At 39.8% G+C, this 20641-nt stretch overlaps 1 protein-coding gene across 1 annotated transcript in view; it reads right to left on the bottom strand.

Annotated features, from left to right (window-relative positions):
* PLXDC2 (plexin domain containing 2) overlaps positions 1-18743 on the bottom strand; it is a 469270-nt gene extending 450527 nt beyond the window's left edge. Inside the window, exon 1 of the mRNA XM_032425793.1 lies at positions 17709-18743. Coding sequence (XP_032281684.1) covers positions 17709-17820 — 112 coding nt within the window. The 5' untranslated portion in view covers positions 17821-18743. The remainder of the gene's footprint in view (positions 1-17708) is intronic.
* Positions 18744-20641: the final 1898 nt, after the last annotated feature.

The raw sequence follows: 20641 nt of genomic DNA, 5'->3' as shown, positions 1-20641 counted from the left end.
AATGGTTTTATGATGGTGACTTTTTACTAATGTCTTAAATATTAAGGGTTAAATATTAAGGATCTTCATTGAACAAGAAATAAACTAAACAAAAACAAAAACAAGAGGCCTGTGTTTCTGATTTACAGGAAAGTTTATGACAAAGCAAATACATGGACAAACAATGATAAATGACCTAACAAGCTCAGTTAAGAGCTGAAGTATCATTGTAGATGGATGCACATTTCCATGGCGTATTAGCATTTCTGCATGTCTTATAAAACAATTTTCATGAATTTTGCATTTTGTTGTTTGGTCTTTGCAATGCATTACAAAATTATAATAGGACAGATAATTTAAGAAAACACAAACTAAGTAACTACCTTATGGTGCATCCATAAATTTCATTAAATTATCAGAACCTGACTTAAGCCATGCTATTTTTCATTTTTTACTTTCCTCCCCACTCATTCATTTTCCATCTCCCTCCTCTACCTCCAAACACACGCACACACACACACACACACACTGAGGACACGGAGCAATGTTCCAATTACTAGAGAAACAAACTTATAATCTTTCTTGAAAGACAGCCTACAGATAAGAAGGGTTTATTGGTTTTAACTTTTGTTCTCTCTCTCTCTCTTTTTTTTAATTTCAAACTTGCATAAGCTTGATTTTTTTTTTTAACTTCAAGCTGGTCAGGAATGTCTTGCTGGGTAGCATGTTACAGATGATAATAATCAGTCCTTTTAAACTCTTCTAACAGTTTTATAAAGCAACCCTTACCTTGAAGGCAATTTTGGAAGGAAATAAATACCTCTTTCATCAGAGTTTGCCATTTCTTAGTGAGAAGAGAGTTCCAAAGTTTTCATGAGAAAAATATTTTGACCCTTACTTCCTTGGTTTCTTTTATACAAATAACTGTTAGGTTAGGTCACAAATAGTTATTGAGCACCTACTATGTGCCAAGTATGGTTTTAATCACTATAAAAATTCATCTTGAAAACAGCCACAAAAATTAATTACAGTGAGAGAAAACATCCCTCTTTCCTCAGTTGATGATTTGAATTCCTGGTCTTCCTATTGGTAAAAGAACAATGAAGTTATTACTCCTTTTCCTTCAGGGTGTGATGTTGGCTTAAAATTTTAAAAATGCCTGAAACTTAAGAAACTGTCTTAAATACGCTTTTCTATAATACAGCTATTATTTATCATGTTACGACCATTTTATAGCCCAGACTTAACTGATAAAATAAATGAAACATTCGTTTTTCCTGCTGCTATGTCTTAAGTTGAAATTCCCTTTCTCTTTATTTTATTTGAGATATTTCATGGATTTAAGGATCTCAGGTTACACAAACGTGATATCATCTAAGCCTTCATTAAATTTTTATTAGATACCACAGCAACTTTCTTACATGTAATAAAGTGTTCCTCGAGTCAAGTTGCATTTTGGGAGAACTAGAATCATCTTCCCGGAGACAACAATTCTAACACAGTATGTTGTATTTATAGCATACTTATATTCTCAATCTGCCCACCTATCTACCAGCTGCCTTCGCCATACCTATGGCAGGCTCAAATCTTCAACATTAGCAAAACCTCTCTCTTGTCCATATGCTCCCCTCTGGCTACTTCCTCTCCATCATTTCTTTCCCAGCCATGTTTGTTTTTTTTTTTTTTTTTAAGATTTTAGTTTTGTCCATGTCTCTATTTCCTCCACTCACCTTCACCACTTACGCTACTGAAATCTGGCACCAATTCGCCCCCATTCACCCACCCAAACCACTCTTAGTAAATTCCCAGATGATCCCTCTTTGCCAACTCCAATGATTTAGCTTTTCCTCCCTCTCCATGTTGCCTTCCTCATTCTCCCTCCTGGGCTCCTTCCTCCATTCACTCTTCCCAGACCACACTCCCTAGGACAGTGATCCTGAACCTCTGCTCCTATCTCTTCATGCTTCTTGTCTAGTTTCCAACACCACTAATACACTGATGATTCAACATCTCAATTTTATCCAAGACCTCCATCTGGTAGAGCTGATCTCTCTACTGGGATGCCCCATAAACATTTCAATACTCAACACATTTAAAGCTGAACCCATTTTTCTATTCCTTAAAGTTCCTGGGAACTTCTCCCCTCATTGGAAGCCTTCATCATTTTCCATTCTTATTAATCCAGCAGTTCCTAAATCCAGCAGTCTCCAGGTCTGCCCCTTCCTATGTGTTCTCCATATCGGTACCAGAGACCCTTCTAAAAGACCTATTTGAGCCTGTTATTCAGCTATCAAAAATCTGTCATTGGCCATTTGTCACTTTTAGGAGTGAATTCTATATCTGTCTATGGTAGATGAGCTCTTTCTTAGTCTTGCAACTATCCTTTCCCCACAGGCAACCGCATCTCCCCAAAGAGCACACAGTTTTCTAACCTCCAGGTTGTTCTCTCTGTTTGGAATGTGTACCCACCTTCTCCACCCTCCTAATTAATGCTCACACATACTTCAAAACAAAACTGAAACACACTTCCAGGAAGCCTTCCCTGACCCTCTAGTCTAAGTCCTATGCCCCAGAGCTCACTTTCTGTTTCTCTCTCTCTCTCTCTCTCACACACACACACACCACATTCTCTTAGAATTATCTGGTTAATTTCCTATTTTCAATACTGCACTGTAACCCCTACCTGGCAAGGTCTATATATATATATATATTTTTTTTTTTTTTTCTTTACAGCACACTGTTTGGCAGATAGAACACATCTAGCAAATATTTCTCAAATGAATAAATAACTCTTCTGAGAACTAAACTTCACCATCAACACCAACATAATGGCATATTAATTTCAATTTAATTCAGGCCTGTCATTTTGAAACAATGAGAGAGCAAGTCAGTTGCTTCCAATTTATGAATTAATCCAATTGGATAATTTGGATATCTTGAAAGATTATATTCACTTCTGATAATATTAGTGAACAATGTAATAGTAGAAGGGTATTAAAATGGTAACCTAGGCACTATACACTACACACATATGGACACAAAATGAATATTGGTTGTCACAGCCTACCTACCTCTCTCCTTATTGTCTATCTCCCAGTCTGTCTTTGGTATTCCTGTTGTTTTGCCTCTGTAACCCCTCCACCTTCATACACACACACACACACACACACACACACACACACACACACACACACTCCTAGTGACTTCTTGCTGTTCTTGGTCTAACCAGGGAGCATGCCTATCCCAGTCTAATCCTGAACACTGTAACTATCTCTTTACCACACTTATTCTACATAGGTTTCAAATAGAAAGGATGTAGGTGACCATGGCCTTTCCTTTTGATACCGACATTTCCCAAGATAGACTACCTAAACACAAAGCATGACTTTGAGTTAACAACCGTTAACACATTAGTGTAGGAGACGCTAGTACATGAATGAGGAGTGGTTCCATTGCTCTCCAGTAACACCATGAGTGCACCCACCTCTGCTGCCCATATATAGGGCTGGCCTCAACTCAAACACCAAAGGCCTCTGTAGAGTCATGGGAAAAAATGCTAAGTATGAAATACTCAGAGAACTCTAGATTTTTTAAAGACTTCCATTTATTTCTGCTTTTGACATTTCTTATCTTCCATTCACTGATGAAATCTTAGAACAGTTGTCTTGCTCTTACACATATATTGCTTACCTTTTCAGATAAACTCACTGAGATGCAGGTAGCATTTTGGATCTCTTTATAAATAGGGCATCATTATGCAAAAAAAGTTAACTTGTCATCTAAGGGGATTGTGTAATCCCATACAGCAGTTTACGTATCCCTAGAAGCAAGTGCATTAATAAGGTCAGAGTATTATTTTCTTGCTTCAGCGTAGATGACACAGCAGAATTTCGTTTCGTGTCCTCAGCCCAGGCCAAAAGAAAAGAAAACTGTTTTGGGGCGCTTCATCTCATTTTACACAACATGGGTTTGTTAAAAATAAGTTCTTTGACGGTTCTTTTAATGCATGTTTTATTGGAATAATGTTCTTCAAATCTAGATCTTGCCCTAGGTGATCGCTGAATGAGGAGGAGGATTCTGAAAAACAGCAATGCTCTGCATTCCCAAACCTAGTTGTGCAAGTTGAAGCCTGCTGGAGGTGCGGCCTGTGCGCCACTCAATGTTCACACGGCCGTCAAAGCACTGACTGGCCTTAGTTTTTCCTAAACCTACAACTAGCACGCCTGATTTTTACAAAGCCAAAGATGATATGGTATTATCTCCGGCAGTTTGAAACATGGGTACCCCAATAGTTACTATTTTAAAATTATTAGTGAAAGCCTCCTCAGACTGCTCACCGTTCTGGAGAGAATTCTTCGCCTTGCTCTGCCTTACTTTTTTATTCTTGTTTACATTCCTCCCTCAATGTACTGCTTCCATACTTCTTTATATTTCTAGGGTAATCTTACCAAATCTTTAGAGAACAGAAATTTTTTACCACAGTGATTATGATGGAGTAGATGACTAATTTTATTCCCATATTACAGTTGAAGAAAGGAGGGCCTCAGGGGCTAATATTCTCACACAAAGTCACCCAACTGGGAAATGGCAAAGCCATGGTTTGGACCCAAGCCTGTCTGGCATCAGAAGCATCCTCTAACAACCACACGGTAGTTGAATGTTGTCTCCCGCAGGGCCTGTCCCCCACCTCCACCCTGCCTGCCCTCGTCAGGCTTTGCCGCTTCTACAGGCACTGGTCTGTCCCCGCATTATGCTCATGCTTGTCACAGTTCTCCCACTAGACTCATGCTCGTGTTCCCCTGCAGATCACCTTCCTTAAGTATAGAAACTATGTTTTATTTTTACCTAAAACAATGAATTATGAAATTAAATTGACTGAATAGAAACATCCTCCAACTGAAATTATCCTGTTGGAGGAACAGCTGAACTAATATGAAAATTAGGCAATCTGAACTTTATAAAGGGATTTCGAATCGTACCATGGAAATGTCATATATTTTAAGCACACATCACACATAAGTATGTAACATATGGCAATCCCCAACTTACATACAGAGAATATGATTTAGAATGCCTAGGTTTCCAGTTAACCTACAAGAGCCTATTTTACTTCTAATAAAGGCATAAATTTATTCCTCCAGCCATTTAAAAAATATTGATTACTTATTGGATAAATGAATGGATGGAGGAATGAATCAATGCCTTCATTAGAAGTAAAATAAATATCTGTGGGCCTCTACTCAATAAGTAAGTCGAGGATTTTAATTGAAAACCTACCAGGTGCTGAGTGCTATGTCTGAAATGTAGTTTTACTATTTTTATTCTATTTTTGAATTCTTAATGGTCTGGAAAATCCCAATTAAAAAAAGTATTAAGTGAAAAATAAATAAGTTTTGGCCGTGGATAAGCTTTTGCCTTATTAATGTCTTTTCCCCCTTTTTAATTCTGGGTACAGATTAACCGACTAACAAAAGCTATGATGTGTCACCCATTAGAGTTAAGGCTTTCTCCTTTCTATTGCCCRGAAAGTTTATCTACACCCACAACAAAAATAAAATAATAGGAAGTACAGGGCAAATGAAAGGAAGATATAAGATTAAACACAAAGAAAGATTAGAAAAATAAGACCCAGGTAAGAGAATTTAATGTGCAAAATGAGAAAGAAACAAAATATTACTTAAGAAAACCAACAGGGAAAAATCTATTACAGTCACAACTTCCGCCTGATATCTGAGATTTGAATTATTTTAATGGTTAATGAGATGACACTCTACCAAATGAGCCAACACAGAAAATTCATTTAATGAATATTTATCGAGTGCTTTCTATTATATATCAAGCAATATGAAATTGTCAAGAAAAAAAAAAAAAGGAAAGTAAAACATGGTTCCTATCCTCACAGAGCCTACAGTTTAGTGGGAGAAATAGTTCTCAATCAAATATCTATTCAAATAGCAATATAATAAAAAAAAAATGTATTTACCAAGACCTTTCAGTGGCAAGTAATCAATCTCACCTCAAAAACTGGAATTTTCGGGTTTATGCTATTGGGAAATCTAAGACTGCCTACACATGGCTTTAGACTTGTATCTTCCCAATGCAGCAACCATCAGACATATTTAAAAACAAACCAAAAACAAAACAGGAAGTGATGAATTTGAACCTGGAGAGGTAAGCCAGGACCAATTACTGAAGGCCTTGACTTTTTCCCTGGACTAAAAGGGAAGGGTTAGTTGACCTGATGTCCACGACACAGGGGTATTATCAGTAGCCACCTGAACACATGCTGAACTGTCTTGGGGAAGCATGGTACTATGACAGAAGGCCCAAGAGAATACCATAACAGTCAGACAGAGGACAGTCCTAAACACTGGTAAGGTGCTGTTTCCAGAAGAAAGGGGTAAGAGATACTGAGCAAATTATATCAGTTGTTCACACCATAAAACTAGTATGCAATATAGAAAGAATTTTGGGTATGTTTCTAGAAAAACAGATAGACAAAGGTAATAAAAAATGTGCCTGGAAAATAGCAAACACAAGTTGTAGAGCACACAAAGGATGCTGACCCAAACTCATGGAAACTCCAGCAAGTGGATCACATTTAGGAATTTGAAAAGCGTTAACTCACATTCATGAGTACAGCATTAAGAGATATTTTAGAGTCTTTTGTTGAAAAAATAGTTAAAAGTCTATCCAATGATTTGTATCTGGAAACCTTTTAATATCTAATCTTGTTATTATTTCCCAGGTTGCATCTTTAGCTTTGAGAGAACTGGAAATTATGCAAATTATGCAAATAGCATGGTTCAATTACTTGTTATTTCATTGTTTATCCATATGTCCTTTTAAACTATGGAATTCCCTCCAGAGAAGCAAATGAACCAATTTTAATATGTTTTCAGACAATTCAAGTTGCTGGTTTATAAATCATTAAGGTTTTAATTAATATGTATAATTAATTAAAGTATGATCATTTAAGTTTCTGTTCTTCATAGCTTAGTAAATGGCCTAACTACTCCTAAACCATTATTTCTAAATGAACTCTCAATTCTTCATAAAAGCATGAAAATTCCCTTACTCTGCAGTCACTCTCTCTCTGGCTTGCCTATACATTTGACTCATTGATATTTAAATATGAGGCATGTCAAATGATGATTTAAAACCTCTGCTCAAAGAAATATGTAGAAATAGGGTACACAATTCTTTGCCTGAGTAATAAATCTGAACAAATACTGCATATCATACAAGTGGAACACTAACAACAAGATTCTTTTGTTGAACAAATTTTCAAAGAGGACTTCCTATTCTTGGAGCTAGTGATTCAGCAGTGATCAGTCACACATGGCCTCTAACCTTGGGCAGCTCACATGACTATACTACCGATGATGATAAGTGATATGATGAGGACGCGCAGAGTGCACTTTGGTGAGGCATTCATCTAGAACTGGGAGCTGGCAAACGAACACTAAAAAAATTATTCAATATGCCAAAAATCAAATCTAAGCTGCGACCTGAAGGACAAATAGCCAGAGAGGAAGAAAGCCTGCTCCAAGAAGAAGGAATGGCATGTGCAATTTCAGAGGGGAGGGGGGGGGGTTAAGGAAATGGGAGAGTAGGAAGGAGGAATTGATGAGTTTGAATCCAGGGAGGTAAGCCAGGACAAAATTATTGAAGGCCTTGACTTTAGGGTGAGAGCAATAGGAAGGCAGGAAACATTTTCAAGAGAGGAGAGACATAGCTAGATTTATTTCTAGAAAGATCTTTCAGGCTGTGGAATGAAGAACGGCTTCCAGCAGGACAGTTTTGGAGGCAAGGTGTGAGGCTATTGAAATAAAGTGGGCTAGAAAAAATAGTGGCCTGCCAGAGCCAGGATAATGGAACGAAGGATGGAGAAAAGCAGTCTGGAGCCAGACATCAGTCCTTGGTTTTAAAAAATTGGCTTCTTATTGGCTGTGCCTATTTTACAAACCTCTCTCCTAAAAACAGCTTGACAAAACTGACATTGCACAAGCCTGGCTTCCTGCATAAAGCTGTTTTGCAATGTCCAGACAATGAGACTATAATCTGCAGAATGACTTTGAATCATGCTTGTTTTTAAAAATATCTAAAATGAACAACAGATGTTAAAAAGATAATGAAGGCTAAATAACAAAGAAATAAAACAGACTGCCTGGCTTGTCAGTTTACTCCTGATTAAAAAATACCCAGATGAGTACACATGAGTGCAGAGCAATAGCCAGTTATAAACTGTGTGGAGGTAGAGATGAGGTTAGGATTTTCAACTCAAGCAAATTATAATCATTTAATTTATACATGCCTGTAGTCTAAAGAAAATCATAAATCTATTACCTTTAAATGGTAGTAATTTGCAAAGCATACTTTCTTTCAATGTAAATCTCCCATGAAATTGATACTAATTAGCTAAAGAGAAAACCTTAAGGAGAATCCTAAATCCAGGGGCTTTTACCATTCTCACCAGAGCTGTTTCTTTTCTTTAAGATTTTATTTATGTGAGAGAGAGAGTGTGTGTGAGTGAGAGCACGAGTGGGGGGGTGCAGAGGGAGAGGGAGAAGCAGGCTCTTCGCTGTGCAGGAAGCCTGATGTAGGACTCGATCCCAGATCCTGGGATCATGACCTGAGCCAAAGGCAGACACCTAACCAACTGAGCCACCCAGGCGCCCCACCAGAGCTGTTTCTTATGAAGGAGCAAACCTACAGTCCTGCCCGGAACTGCTATGCTGGTCCAGGGAGGGTCACTAAAAGGGACACTATACAAGTGTCACCATTTCCATATATTATTTGCCTAGTCCTCACCCCTCATTTATAGTAGTTTCCAAGAAGTTAGGAATTCACATTCTTTCCCTCAGTTGAGTTGCTCATTTTAATTAACCAATGGTTTCCACCTGTATTTCCTAAGAAACAATTAAATGTACCATTAGCTTCATGATGTGATCAGGAAAACACCACTAGTCCTCAATCTAAGGACACTGTTTCAACTCAGAAAGATCACTGCCAAATAGTCAGTATTAACAATTGTCATGAAATGCCATGGTACTGGCTCTGGTTTTTCAGATGTTGTTGGAAAGAAATTACATCGTCCCCAAGGTGTTTAGAAATCGAGATCTTTACTAAATGACCCTGAGATTTAATGTGACTTCAAAGTCCAACAGAGTTTTTAGTGAAACCTGAAAAGTTTATTTGAAATAGATAATGGATAATGGAAAAAGCAAAGAGTTTTCTAGAATAGCCAGGACACTTCTGAAGATCAAAAACAAGGACAGGTTTGCCCAACCAGATATACTTATTATAAAGTGAAAGTAATTAAGATTGTGTGATATCCATACAGAGATAATTATCAGGATTCCCCCACCCACCTTTATCTTTGAAGTACTTAATCCTGGAAGATCTAGCAGGGCTTGTACCAAGCATTATCTTTCATAGTAGAACATTCATAAGCCCAATAATCCATGAATCCTGTCTTTAAATACAAGCAGAGTAACCCCTGCATCTGAACATGAAGACACATATGTAAGGATATGGATAGCATGAGTGTTCAAAACTGCACTGATTGAGTAACTACACTGATTGATGGGAGACGGATAAATCAATTGTGGGAAAATAACTGGAAGACGATGAGGCAACTGAGGAAAAATTAGGACCAATGCAAGTACATGTAATATGTGTGTACAAAACAGCAAGTGATGTTATTATTATTATTATATTAAAGTGAATTATTACACAATTCAGTCCCAACCAAAACTGTTTCATGACACATTCATCCGTATTATGCAAGACTTGCCATATTAAGAAATGTTACCACTATACTCTAGTATAGGAAATATTTTTACACATACTTCAGGCCAAATGAAATGCTTTCATAAAATCCATTTAACTTGAATCGGAGAAATTTAATTTGAATAAAAGACATTTTAAAAACTATGCAAAATTTTAAAATCCAAGTTACAAATCAAAACAGATACAAATATACATCACCCAAGACATAGGATATCCTATGATGTTAATTAAGATATGAAAATAAAACACCAAGCAGTATCTTTGTAAATATAACAAGAATGCCTTCAAACTAATGTGAAATGACATTTTTTAAAACTAAAAGTCAACTTTATTTTTATAGGGCATCCAGAATTGTCAAATCGGTATTAAAATACTCTTGAAATTTTTGTTGTGTGGACAAAAAAACCCTCAAATAACCCTCTCTAGTCCCACTCCAAACAAACAAGAACCAAAGAACGAAAATGAAAATACATAGTGATATGTCTCTTTGTTCAATTTTTGTTTCTTAGTGTTTCATAGTTCAATTATGTACATATAGTACACTTTATCTAATTTTAAACATGAAACTATGGACTAGCAAAATAATTAAGAGGTTGATTTTTTTTTAATCAAAAGTTCAGGACAGGATTCCTTTAAATAGGAATCCACATGCACTGAGAATATGATTCGGGATACCAAAAATCATTCCACATACATTTTTTCAGGAATATCTTGCAGTGCAGATTACAGTGATGTATTGAAGGAAATGGAGAGCAGAAGGAGAAAGGGAAGGTGCCGTCAAAATAATCAGATATAACATTGGACTTGCTCCCTGCTATGCCCGCAGTAAGGTCAGTGGGCTGTTTTGACCAAACAAACAGACAAAATATACCAGTTAAGCAATCAGATTTATTGTGTCAGTGATAGCTACAGTCTATGTTTGTTTCTAGAGTTAAGCAAATATGCATAATAGAAATACACCCTAGAAGACTATTTCACATCTTGAAAATCATTATTATTTGTGAATTTCATATCCTAAAGTGATAAACTCTGCCTATCTTGCTTCTCTTTTAGGGTTTAGGGAAGTAAGTATTTTACTGGATGCTGAGATCATGGTTTCAGAGACAAAAAGTTGGCAGCTACTGCTACAGATACATATACACAATTAACAAGTGTGTTACCCAAAATCACTACCGTAAAAACGCCATTGCATGCTGAATGTTCCATATGCCAGCTGGGCCAAAGAAAACATTATCCTGATTGAAACAAACCAGGGTGTACTTACCAAGCCTTGTGCTTAAAGAAAATACGTCAGCTTTATTTACACTTCTGCTATCAATGAACACTTCGAGGAGTATGTAGAAAAGTGACTTTTTAAAATTCTGATTTTTATGCAGTTTATCCACAGGGCAACCTCTTTACATTCACTATATTCTCAAAGCCTCAATGAGCTAAGCACCTTACCTACAGGATGAGACTTTGAGCAATATGATTCTATGAAAATTTTCCAATTAAGTAGTAAAAAATAGTGGATGAGGAGAGGGAGAAACTAAGCAAGAAGACTCCAGAAAAGTAAAAGGGAAGTCATTCTGCAACCCTTGCCTTTATGACCCTCTCAACAAAACCGCAGGCCACTCTCTACTACAACATCTGAAGCAGAAACAGTGACTATGGCCGATTTTAATTTAGAAAAGTAGGAGAGCTACTGGTGCTTACATCTGCTTGGACGACCTCCAGAAGAAGGGATTAAAACTCTGGATTTCAAGGAAGGCCACACACTCTGACTTCATATTTGTATCTGCAATCTTTAACGGGCTACCCTAATTCCAGACAGGTCCCTGACGCCTCAAATTCTATTTAAGTACCCAAATCTGTACCACCATTCCACATCTCACCACCTTATTAATGAAAGAGGGCAAAATGAAAAATATGCCGGAGGACAAATATAAAATGAGTGCAAAGTCCAGCTGTAACACAATGTAGAGTATTTTATACTCTGTTCTTCCCACAGATATTCTTGTGTCTATTTGACCAAGCAATACGTGACACAATAAATAGTGGCAGAAATTGTCTTAATAAAAGCATCCCTACTTAGTCTGTCATTCTTCAGTAACTTCCTCAGTTGAACAGAATCATTGTCTGGAGGATGGTGAGGGGAGACATCCTGTGTGAACCTTAGTGAAGAAGAAAGACTTCTCAGAGTGCAGTACTGTAAAGAGATAATTAAAGCTTTGAGAAAATGTGCTCAGAATAAAGGCAAAGGACTGGGATTAGTCAGATGAAAAGAAAGCTGAAAAGCAACTTAGTAATATATAACCTTACATATTACAGTGATTACTTTTTGTTTACTTACTTCCCATCTCTAAAACAAATACAAGACAAGATTTTAAGTGAGGAAAGTTAGACAAAAACAAATGAGTGGGAAAGAGAAGATGAAGCCCCAGGTAAGCTAGTCCACCAAAAAAAAAAAAAAAAAAAAAATGAAGGCCAGAAGGTTTATACACTTGTTGGAGGTGGGCTACAAATTGTACTCTAAGCTCTCAAGAAACCAAATTTTAAGAGGTAATGCATCTGATCACTATTCACATTGTGCAGAAGATAACAAACTAATTCAAAAAAAACAACTCTGTTATTAAGATACAAAATTTCTCTCTCTTTTTCTCTCCCTCCTGCCCTCAGCTACTCAGGGAGCAGACACTGTGAAATGCATTGCATGGTACCACCAATCCCCCCCACCCCCAAAACAGCCACCATAATAAATTTTATGAGACTGCTTTCATTTTTTTTTACTTTTTTTTTTTAAAGCCTCCTTCAGTGTAGGTTAATGGCATGAGGCCTGAGCACAATTCAATTCAAAAGTAATTTCACAAAGAACTAAAACTGTTTAAACTATTTAATAGTGTTAATCTCCACTGAAAACGCATCACCACCATATATACATATATGCATATGCGTTTTCATATATACATATATACACACACATCTATACACATCTGTACATACACACACACTGTACTTTAAGGTGTTAGATTAAGAACATGAGTAAAAATTCATTCAGAAACCAGAAGTGTAGTTGAGTATTAGAATGAACTTTTTTAAAGTTCTATTAATAGAAGCTTTAAGGTAAATATTATCCACCAGAAGCATTATGACAGTTCAGCAGACCTCAGGATCCTACCCTCTTGTTTTAAACCATTAATTCTGTAAAACCTGTCTATATATTCATTTCCAACTTACTAATGGAAAAAGTCATAAATAGGGTAAAAAGTACTTTTGAGGGGCGCCTGGGTGGCTCAGTTGGTTAAGCGACTGCCTTCGGCTCAGGTCATGGTCCCGGAGTCCTGGGATCGAGTCCCGCATCGGGCTCCCGGCTCGGCAGGGAGCCTGCTTCTCCCTCTGACCCTCCCCCATCTCATGTGCTCTCTCTCTCTCTCTCATTCTCTCTGTCTCAAATAAATAAATAAAATCTTTAAAAAAAAAAAAATACTTTTGAAAGTCTCCCAAGGTGACATTCAAGGCAATAGTCCAGCTTGAACTATAATTCCATTCAGTTCAGTCAGTTCAACAGCTCTTTATTGCATGTCTGTGGGGTAGATGCCATGGGGGATTCAGAAATGAATGACAATGGACCCTCCTAACCTCAAGAAAATGATATATGGTCTAAGGAAGTATATGAAAGAGATGCAGAAATGGGAAGGGGGAAGAAAAACAATAACAACACAACTCTTCCTCTAGCAAGCAGAGCCAAACAAGTGCCCTTAAAAAGGCAGGGAGTTCTCTGGAGGGTCCTAGGTGTCAGTTGAGATAAGCCTGTAAGGAAAAGTAAAAGATGGACAGATGGAGATGGATTAGGGAAGGAGGAGCAGAAAAGAGGTACTGACAGACCGTACATACTCAGGGAACATCAAGGAGCCTCAACTGATTAGAGTGTTCAAAAACAGCGAGAGAGAAGTGAAACAGTAGGTCTAGACCACGTGACAATGGTCTTGAAGGTCATGGTGAAGAGACTATATATATTTAATGTGGTAGGAAACAGCTCAAGACTTCAGATCTCATGATCACAGCTGTGGATCAATTCATTTATCTTCATAAACACACTGCTTCTACAATAGAATATATCTTTTAGGAAACAAAAAATGGAGACCAAACTAATTGAAAAGAATCCATGTTGTCTCTCTTTGCAGGAAAGTATCTTGCAGAGAAGAAACCTGTTTGGAGCAAATTAGTATCTTCTCTTACTAAGTTTTACTCAAGTACATTCTACTTGATAAAAACTTGTTTCTGAAGATCAAACTTAACAAGTGCACACACTGTCCTATTTATAATAATTTTAGGTCTCTATGCAGATAGCTATGAACTAAAAATCTTACCCAACCTTAGGCTTCAACTTGGATCTATTCTTTAGAGGAAAAAGACTCTCACATTTTGTGTTTTAAAATTTTTTGCATGCAATCATGATTCATTGATTGATGAAAAATCAACCTGCCCTTTGTTCATTAATCTGACCCACATGTACTTTATTTAGAAAATAGTCACTTCTGCTATAATTTTCTGTTCTAGGTATATATGCAAACAGAAAATTCATACTAATGACGGTATGTCTCAACAGAGATACTCTCATAACAAACTCCACAAGTTAGTAATATTTCGAACTAAGTCTTTTTAACTCCAATGAAAGCAGAAAATAATAGAAAAATGTCCCAATAGAGAAACAACTAAAATAAATGTAAATGACCTAGTGATCATTGAAATGAACTATTTCTCTCTAGTACATAGCAATATTAGAAAGTTTAAATAGTGGAAATTCCATGGAGTACTAAACTATTTTTGCTCTCTATATAGCAGTACTGAACTTCCTTGTCGCATTAAGTCACATTGAAGAATAATAACCAGGCCAAAATAACTATGTAATTTTAGGACTTTTGTCCTCATTTAAATTTTAGAATTCTTTGAGACATTAATACATCTTTCTCCTTTGACACTGTTATTAGACTGTTTTTCAATCAATTTAGGATATAGAAATGAATGTATAACAGTACAGAGATGAATTCAGATTTATAGAATCTAGAATTATGCTAAGCTTATTTTTCTCTAAATATTGGTGTTGAGAAAAACTATTTAGTATGGCAAATACTTCTGAGGTATATGTAGATTACATTCAATCTTAAAAATAAATTCATTATATGATAATGAACTTTTAATCATGAGAAATATTTTAAAGCTACTTTTTTGAGAATTCCACAATTTGTTAAAAATCTCCAAAAATGATACAATAACAGTTATTTGTTTTTTTCTACTATACAAGTACACCACAAGAATGAATTTAAAGTATAGATCTTTACATGTAGGAGGTGCTATATAAACTTTGAATGAATGGATAATTTCAACGAACATGGGAAATAAACACTCATTTTTACAAACTGCCATTCATTTATAAATGGTAAGTTGAAATATCAAAAAATATTGCCTATAGGAAAAACAAAGTATTGAAGATCATTAATCTGAGACATTTGGGAAAGAATGGGAAGAACAGGAGAAAATAGCGGTTTCTCTGCCCTCTGGTGGCAATAAAATCAACTGCAGCATTTCTAAAGTAATGCATAATTAAATGTCCCTGTTATGAAATCAGGTTTTTTCCCCCTGTGCCAAAATGTCTGTGATAAAAATCCTGATTGCTACATGGCAAATTTCAAGACAGTTGGACTTTTTAAAAATTTCCCCATGTTGAACTTTTACCTAGACTATTTACAAAGGAAGCTATTTTTTCTTCTATTTCTTTGCTATATTTTATATATTCAATAGGCTAACCATTTAACTTCAAGATTATTCAGCAACTATATGTAGACTGATATCCAGTAAAGAAGCGACTTCAGTTTGCAATAAATCTCCAAAACATTTACCAAGAAATTTAAAAACCATTCATTTTTTACTCAATCCTACAAATATATGGGTTTCTAGAGTAATTTTCCACCACAGATACTAGTTTATAATTAGTTTGTAACACCTGTACATTTATGTTGAACAATTTAGGTATTTTCTAAACCACAAAGCTTTTAATTATCTGGTCGATTTTAGAATGGAATGTTCACTTCATCCTCAATTTGAGAACTTAGAATAGAAAATGTATACATACTCTTCTCTCAGTAACATATCATTATGAAAGAAGCTCAGAAAAAATATTTGCTGACCTTTATTTTATTTATTTATTTATTTTACTGTAAATGCATTACTTATTTCCACTGCCAAAGAAGTTTTCAAATAGACAACTTGGGATGCATTTTGGCACACACATCTCTCTAATCTCCTTTGGGATGAAATAAATTGTTTTCTTTAAGCATCTACTTATTCCATGAATGTCGCGATACCATATCAATACCATAAGGTAAAAGTCTTATTTTTTTAAGCCAATGAAATGTATCAGAGAAATAAGAAAGGATAATCTACTGATATGATACCTAGTAAAGAACAACCTACGTCCATTTATGCAGAACAAAATTGTACATGACCAAGACAAATCAACATCAAGAACAATGGAGTTTTAAAAGTGTTTCACAGTTTTAAAAGTGTTGTCATCATGTTGCCCCCTCCTCCCAACCCACACACCCCTCCAATCATAAATTGGAGCGCAGAGTCAGAATCTGTGCTTTCTCTATAAGAATTTACACGAGGGGTAGAGACAGTGTTTTGGTCAATTTCTAGGTCTCCGATTGGTAAATTTCATTCAAGGACTTTCTCCAAGTGACCTCGGTAGGCTTCCAGTCTGCCACTTTCATGTTTGACATTTGTGGACACATGTACTTTCTGAAGAAGCACTTACCACCACCACAAACCCCACCTTCAGAATTAAAACAAAACAAAACCTTGATTATCCTAACCAGAAAGTTTTTGTTCTTTTTTTTTTTTTTTTTTTCCTCCAAATGTTTTTGTTCATTTCACCTCCTCTGGAAGTCTAACCTGAGTTCACAAATTTCTGCCAAGGGCTCTCTCTCTGCCTGTTTCTTCACTTTCTTCCTGAGGGGCAAAAACGGTGAGCAGGAACCTAGTTCTCAGTGGGCAGTGTCGCGAGAGGCACCTGGACCTCGGCTCTGCTGCTCCTAGCCTAAGAGAGCCAGACGACCGCGGTTGGAGGGCTGCTCCGCGGGCTTCCCGCTGGCCCCGAGGGCGCGGCTCCCGACCGGACGCGCACCTGGCTGGCATCCGCCGGAGCAGGAGACACTGCCACTGGGAAGGAGCAAAGACCAGGTCTCCGCGTGTGGGCAATGCCAGGGCACTCGGACGAACCCCGGACACATTCAGGCCTGTCTGCGAAGCCGGCCGGCGGAGGACAATGGGGGCAGGGATTGGTCTCCAGAGGAGCGCCCACCCCACTTCTGCCACCTCCACCCTTCCTCTGCGCACCGCCGCACCTACCCCGCCCCACTTCCAGAGCCCGTTCAGCCCCAGACAGCGAAAGGGAGCTGAGGTGGGGTTCACCTAAGGAAGGAAGGTGCGGCCACAGTAAATTTTTCTCCAGCTAGGGGGGAACCCTGCCATACCCGGCTGCCAGCACGTCCCCCACCCACAGCCCCCATCACGCACTCGTTTAGTTGTCGCGGCAGCAGGGAAGCAGGAGGAGCTGGAGGGGAGACTGCCCAGGGATGCCAGTTCCTGGGAGAGATATCTACAGAAGGTTTGCTCTTACACACCAGAGCCCTCTCTGGGCAACTTGGGGAGACGGTACCACCCCCTGTCGCTCAGGTGAAGGAAGACCGAAAGCCTCAAGAAAACCCCCAGTCCCCTTCTCTAACCAACCCTCTTCTCCCCATTCAGAAAGCCCAAGTTTACCCGAAAAGCAATTGCAATAACTTTCCCAAGGGCACACAGATAAAGTGGGGGTGGGCTGAGAATGGGGGGTAGGGGGGCGTTAGCGAGGTCTTCAGTTGCGCACAAAATCAACAAGCGAAAGTGCATCTTACCATTGATTTGGTTTCCAGGCTCCCCTTCAGTGAACTGAAACCGGTCCATTAAAAAGTGGCAAAGTAACACAACTCCTGCAGCGGCCAGGTCGGCCCTCGGGAACCTCGCCATGCCGCCGGCGCGACCTCCCTCCCCCTCCCCGCCAGTCCTTCCCAGGCGCCTTGTGCTCCGGGTGGGAATGGGGACGATGGGGACGATGGGGCAAAGCTCTGCGGACCGGTCTTGGCTGAACCTGGAGGCCTTTGTAAATTTCGATGGGATTTCACACTCAGGAGCTGGGAAGAGGAAGAAGGGAGAGCGAGGGGGAGTGCAGTTCTCTCTGGACCTCCGGGTCTCTCTTCGCAACTTGCCACAACACTCGCAGCCCTCACCCCCGACACAGGACAACAACTGCGGGAAGGAAAGGCCACTTGCAGCCGGGTCTCGCAAACTCTCGGTTCCGCACAGGCAGCGCCACCCGGGTGCCCGCAGACAGTGACTTCCGAGCCCCCGCGATACGCTCCACTGGGTTCAAAATAGATCTAATTCCACAGCCAGCGCGGCTGCCTTCTCCAAATCCAAGAGGGCTGTCGGCTCAGAAGGAACTTTCCCCAGTGTTGGGATGGCCCCCGCGGGAGGTTTGGGTTTGCGGGAACGGGGTTAATGTGGGCTGGCGAAACCCCTCCGACAAGTTTTTCTTCTTTTCTTCGCCCTACGCAGGGCGCGCGTCCTTTCTCGCAGCTGGAGGGATGGGCAGCCCTAAAGAGCTGAGCCCAGGGAAGGCTAGGGCTGCAGCAATCTGAGGTCCAAAGCCAGGAAAAAAAAAAAAAAAAATGTGTGTTTAAAAAAAAAAAAAAGAAAAAGAAAGGGGGGAAGGAAGAGGAAGAAAAAGAAATGGGGGGGAGCGGGGGGAGTCAGGCCAAAACCTATCGGGAAAGGGTTCCTCCTGGGTTAGGAGGAGGTGGCCACAAGCCCCACTGAGCCCCGGGAGTTTGGTGGCGGAGGAGGCGCCGCCGCCGCCGAGCTCCCCCGCGCTTCTGCTCCACACTTTGGGGAGGGAAGGCAGTTCGCAATTTGCCAGATCTGCCGCTGTACCCTCCTCCCTCCTCCCCCCTCCCTCCCCCTCGCTCCTTCAGGCTTCTCCCACCTTCCTCCCCGAAACCGGCAGCTAGCACCGACCTGTCCAATGGCTGCACTTTCCTCAGGGCTGGCAGAGGAGTCGCCGAGAGATTAAGCCGGAGGAGCCAAGCAAGGGGGAGTGAGAGGGCAACTCCAGCCCGGCGCGCCCCCAGCAGCCGGCTGCCCGGAGAGCCGGGAGAGGCGGCGAGGAAGGCGAGCTAGGAGGGGAGCACCGGGCTGCACCTCCACGCCGCCGGGGCGCCATCCTGCACCCAGCTCTTGGCCTTTGCAGCCCCGCCAGCGGCGCATTCGCCCACCTGGCCCCCAGGCCGCCTTCGCGCACAGCTGCGGGGGGAATCGCAGCCCCCGCACCGTAAAGATGCCAGCCGCTGGCGGGGTCTTCCTGAGCGCTAAAGGGTTAATTGCAGTTCGCCATTCCCGGGAGGGCGTGTGTAGCAATGGTTGGAGTGTGAAGAAAGCAAACCCGAGCGTGTTCAGCTACTGACCCCGAGAAACCCCCAGACCCTCACGACGGGAGGAGGAAGGTAGCGCGCGGGAGCGTAGTCCCGCCGCCGCGGCTGCTTTGTAAAGTGTCCGCCCGAGGGAAAGCGAGAGTTTAAAGAAACAGGAGGCCCATTGAATTTCCTACGGGGGCTTTAACAGGCATTCGCTTGCTAGTTTGTTTTTGTTTTTTCAGCTCCGGGATGTGTTTCCGAGTTAACTCTTCCCGGCCCTCGCACTAGTTTACATCTTATTTTGCTTAGTTAACCTCATTTTAAAGGGACAAATACAAAGAAAGGTAGCAAAGCATATTGATCAAAAATATAGATTCTAGAACCATACTGCCTGGGCTGGAATTCCACCTCCCCCCACTAAATAGCTGTATCACTTTGAACAAGTAGTTTCATAGTGCCTCAGTTCCTCATCCTTCAAATGGGGAGAACTGTAGTAATGCCCTTATAAGGTTGTATTGAATTCAGAGAGTTATTACTGGATACTTAATTGAAAACAGTGCCTGTGCAAAGTACAAGTGTTTATGTTTCTTAAGAGAGACAGGAGAGGGAGAGGAGGGTCCTCAATCAATGAAGAGTTTGCTTCACTGTTCTTAAATTCAAAAGGTCCTATTAGTCTATTCTTGCCCACTTTATTCCATGCTCTGAAGAGTTTCTGGATGCTATTAATGAGCACCTGTGAACAGAAGCAACCTAATTCAAAATGGAGTCAGCGGCAATGAAGGGAGGCTTCTCACTCATCACATACCACACTTTGCAGCTTCCTTTACATACCCCAGCGGGAAAGAAGCTTACTTTACCTACCCTAGGAGGAAGAAGAAAGATTTTCTCCTTGCTCAACAATAACCTAGAAGAGAAACAGCCACAACTCAGCCAATGAGAAGCTGCAACCCTGAACTCTTCGCTTTTCTCCAATAAACCTTCTCTCAAAACAACCAAATCCCTCCTACCCTCTATAAAGGCAAGCCCGTCCTTTGTTCTTCAGACTTGCCTATGGTTTATCATAGCTTGCAGGTCCCAAATTGCAATTGCCCTCCTATTCCCAAATAAACTTTTCTTGCTGGTTAAATAACTGGCAATTTTATTTTTAAGGTTGGCAGACCTTAATTTTGTCACAAAACCCACTGGAAGTGGATCCAGATAATTCAAACTACTCTGCTAATTTGTAATGCAGAAAGAATGGCTCTCTCACATTACTTAGCTGGTGAGAAGGGAAACAGGAAGTGCAACATGTGTTCCATAATCTAATACTCAATTTGCTATTTATATCAGAAATATATATGTATACACACATAGGTATATAAACATGTTACCTATATACA

Source organism: Phoca vitulina, unplaced genomic scaffold (assembly GCF_004348235.1).
Source record: "Phoca vitulina isolate PV1807 unplaced genomic scaffold, GSC_HSeal_1.0 scaffold33, whole genome shotgun sequence".
NCBI lineage: Eukaryota > Metazoa > Chordata > Mammalia > Carnivora > Phocidae > Phoca > Phoca vitulina.
The sequence above is the reverse complement of the archived record's forward strand: the minus strand, read 5'-3'. Positions and strand labels throughout refer to the sequence as shown.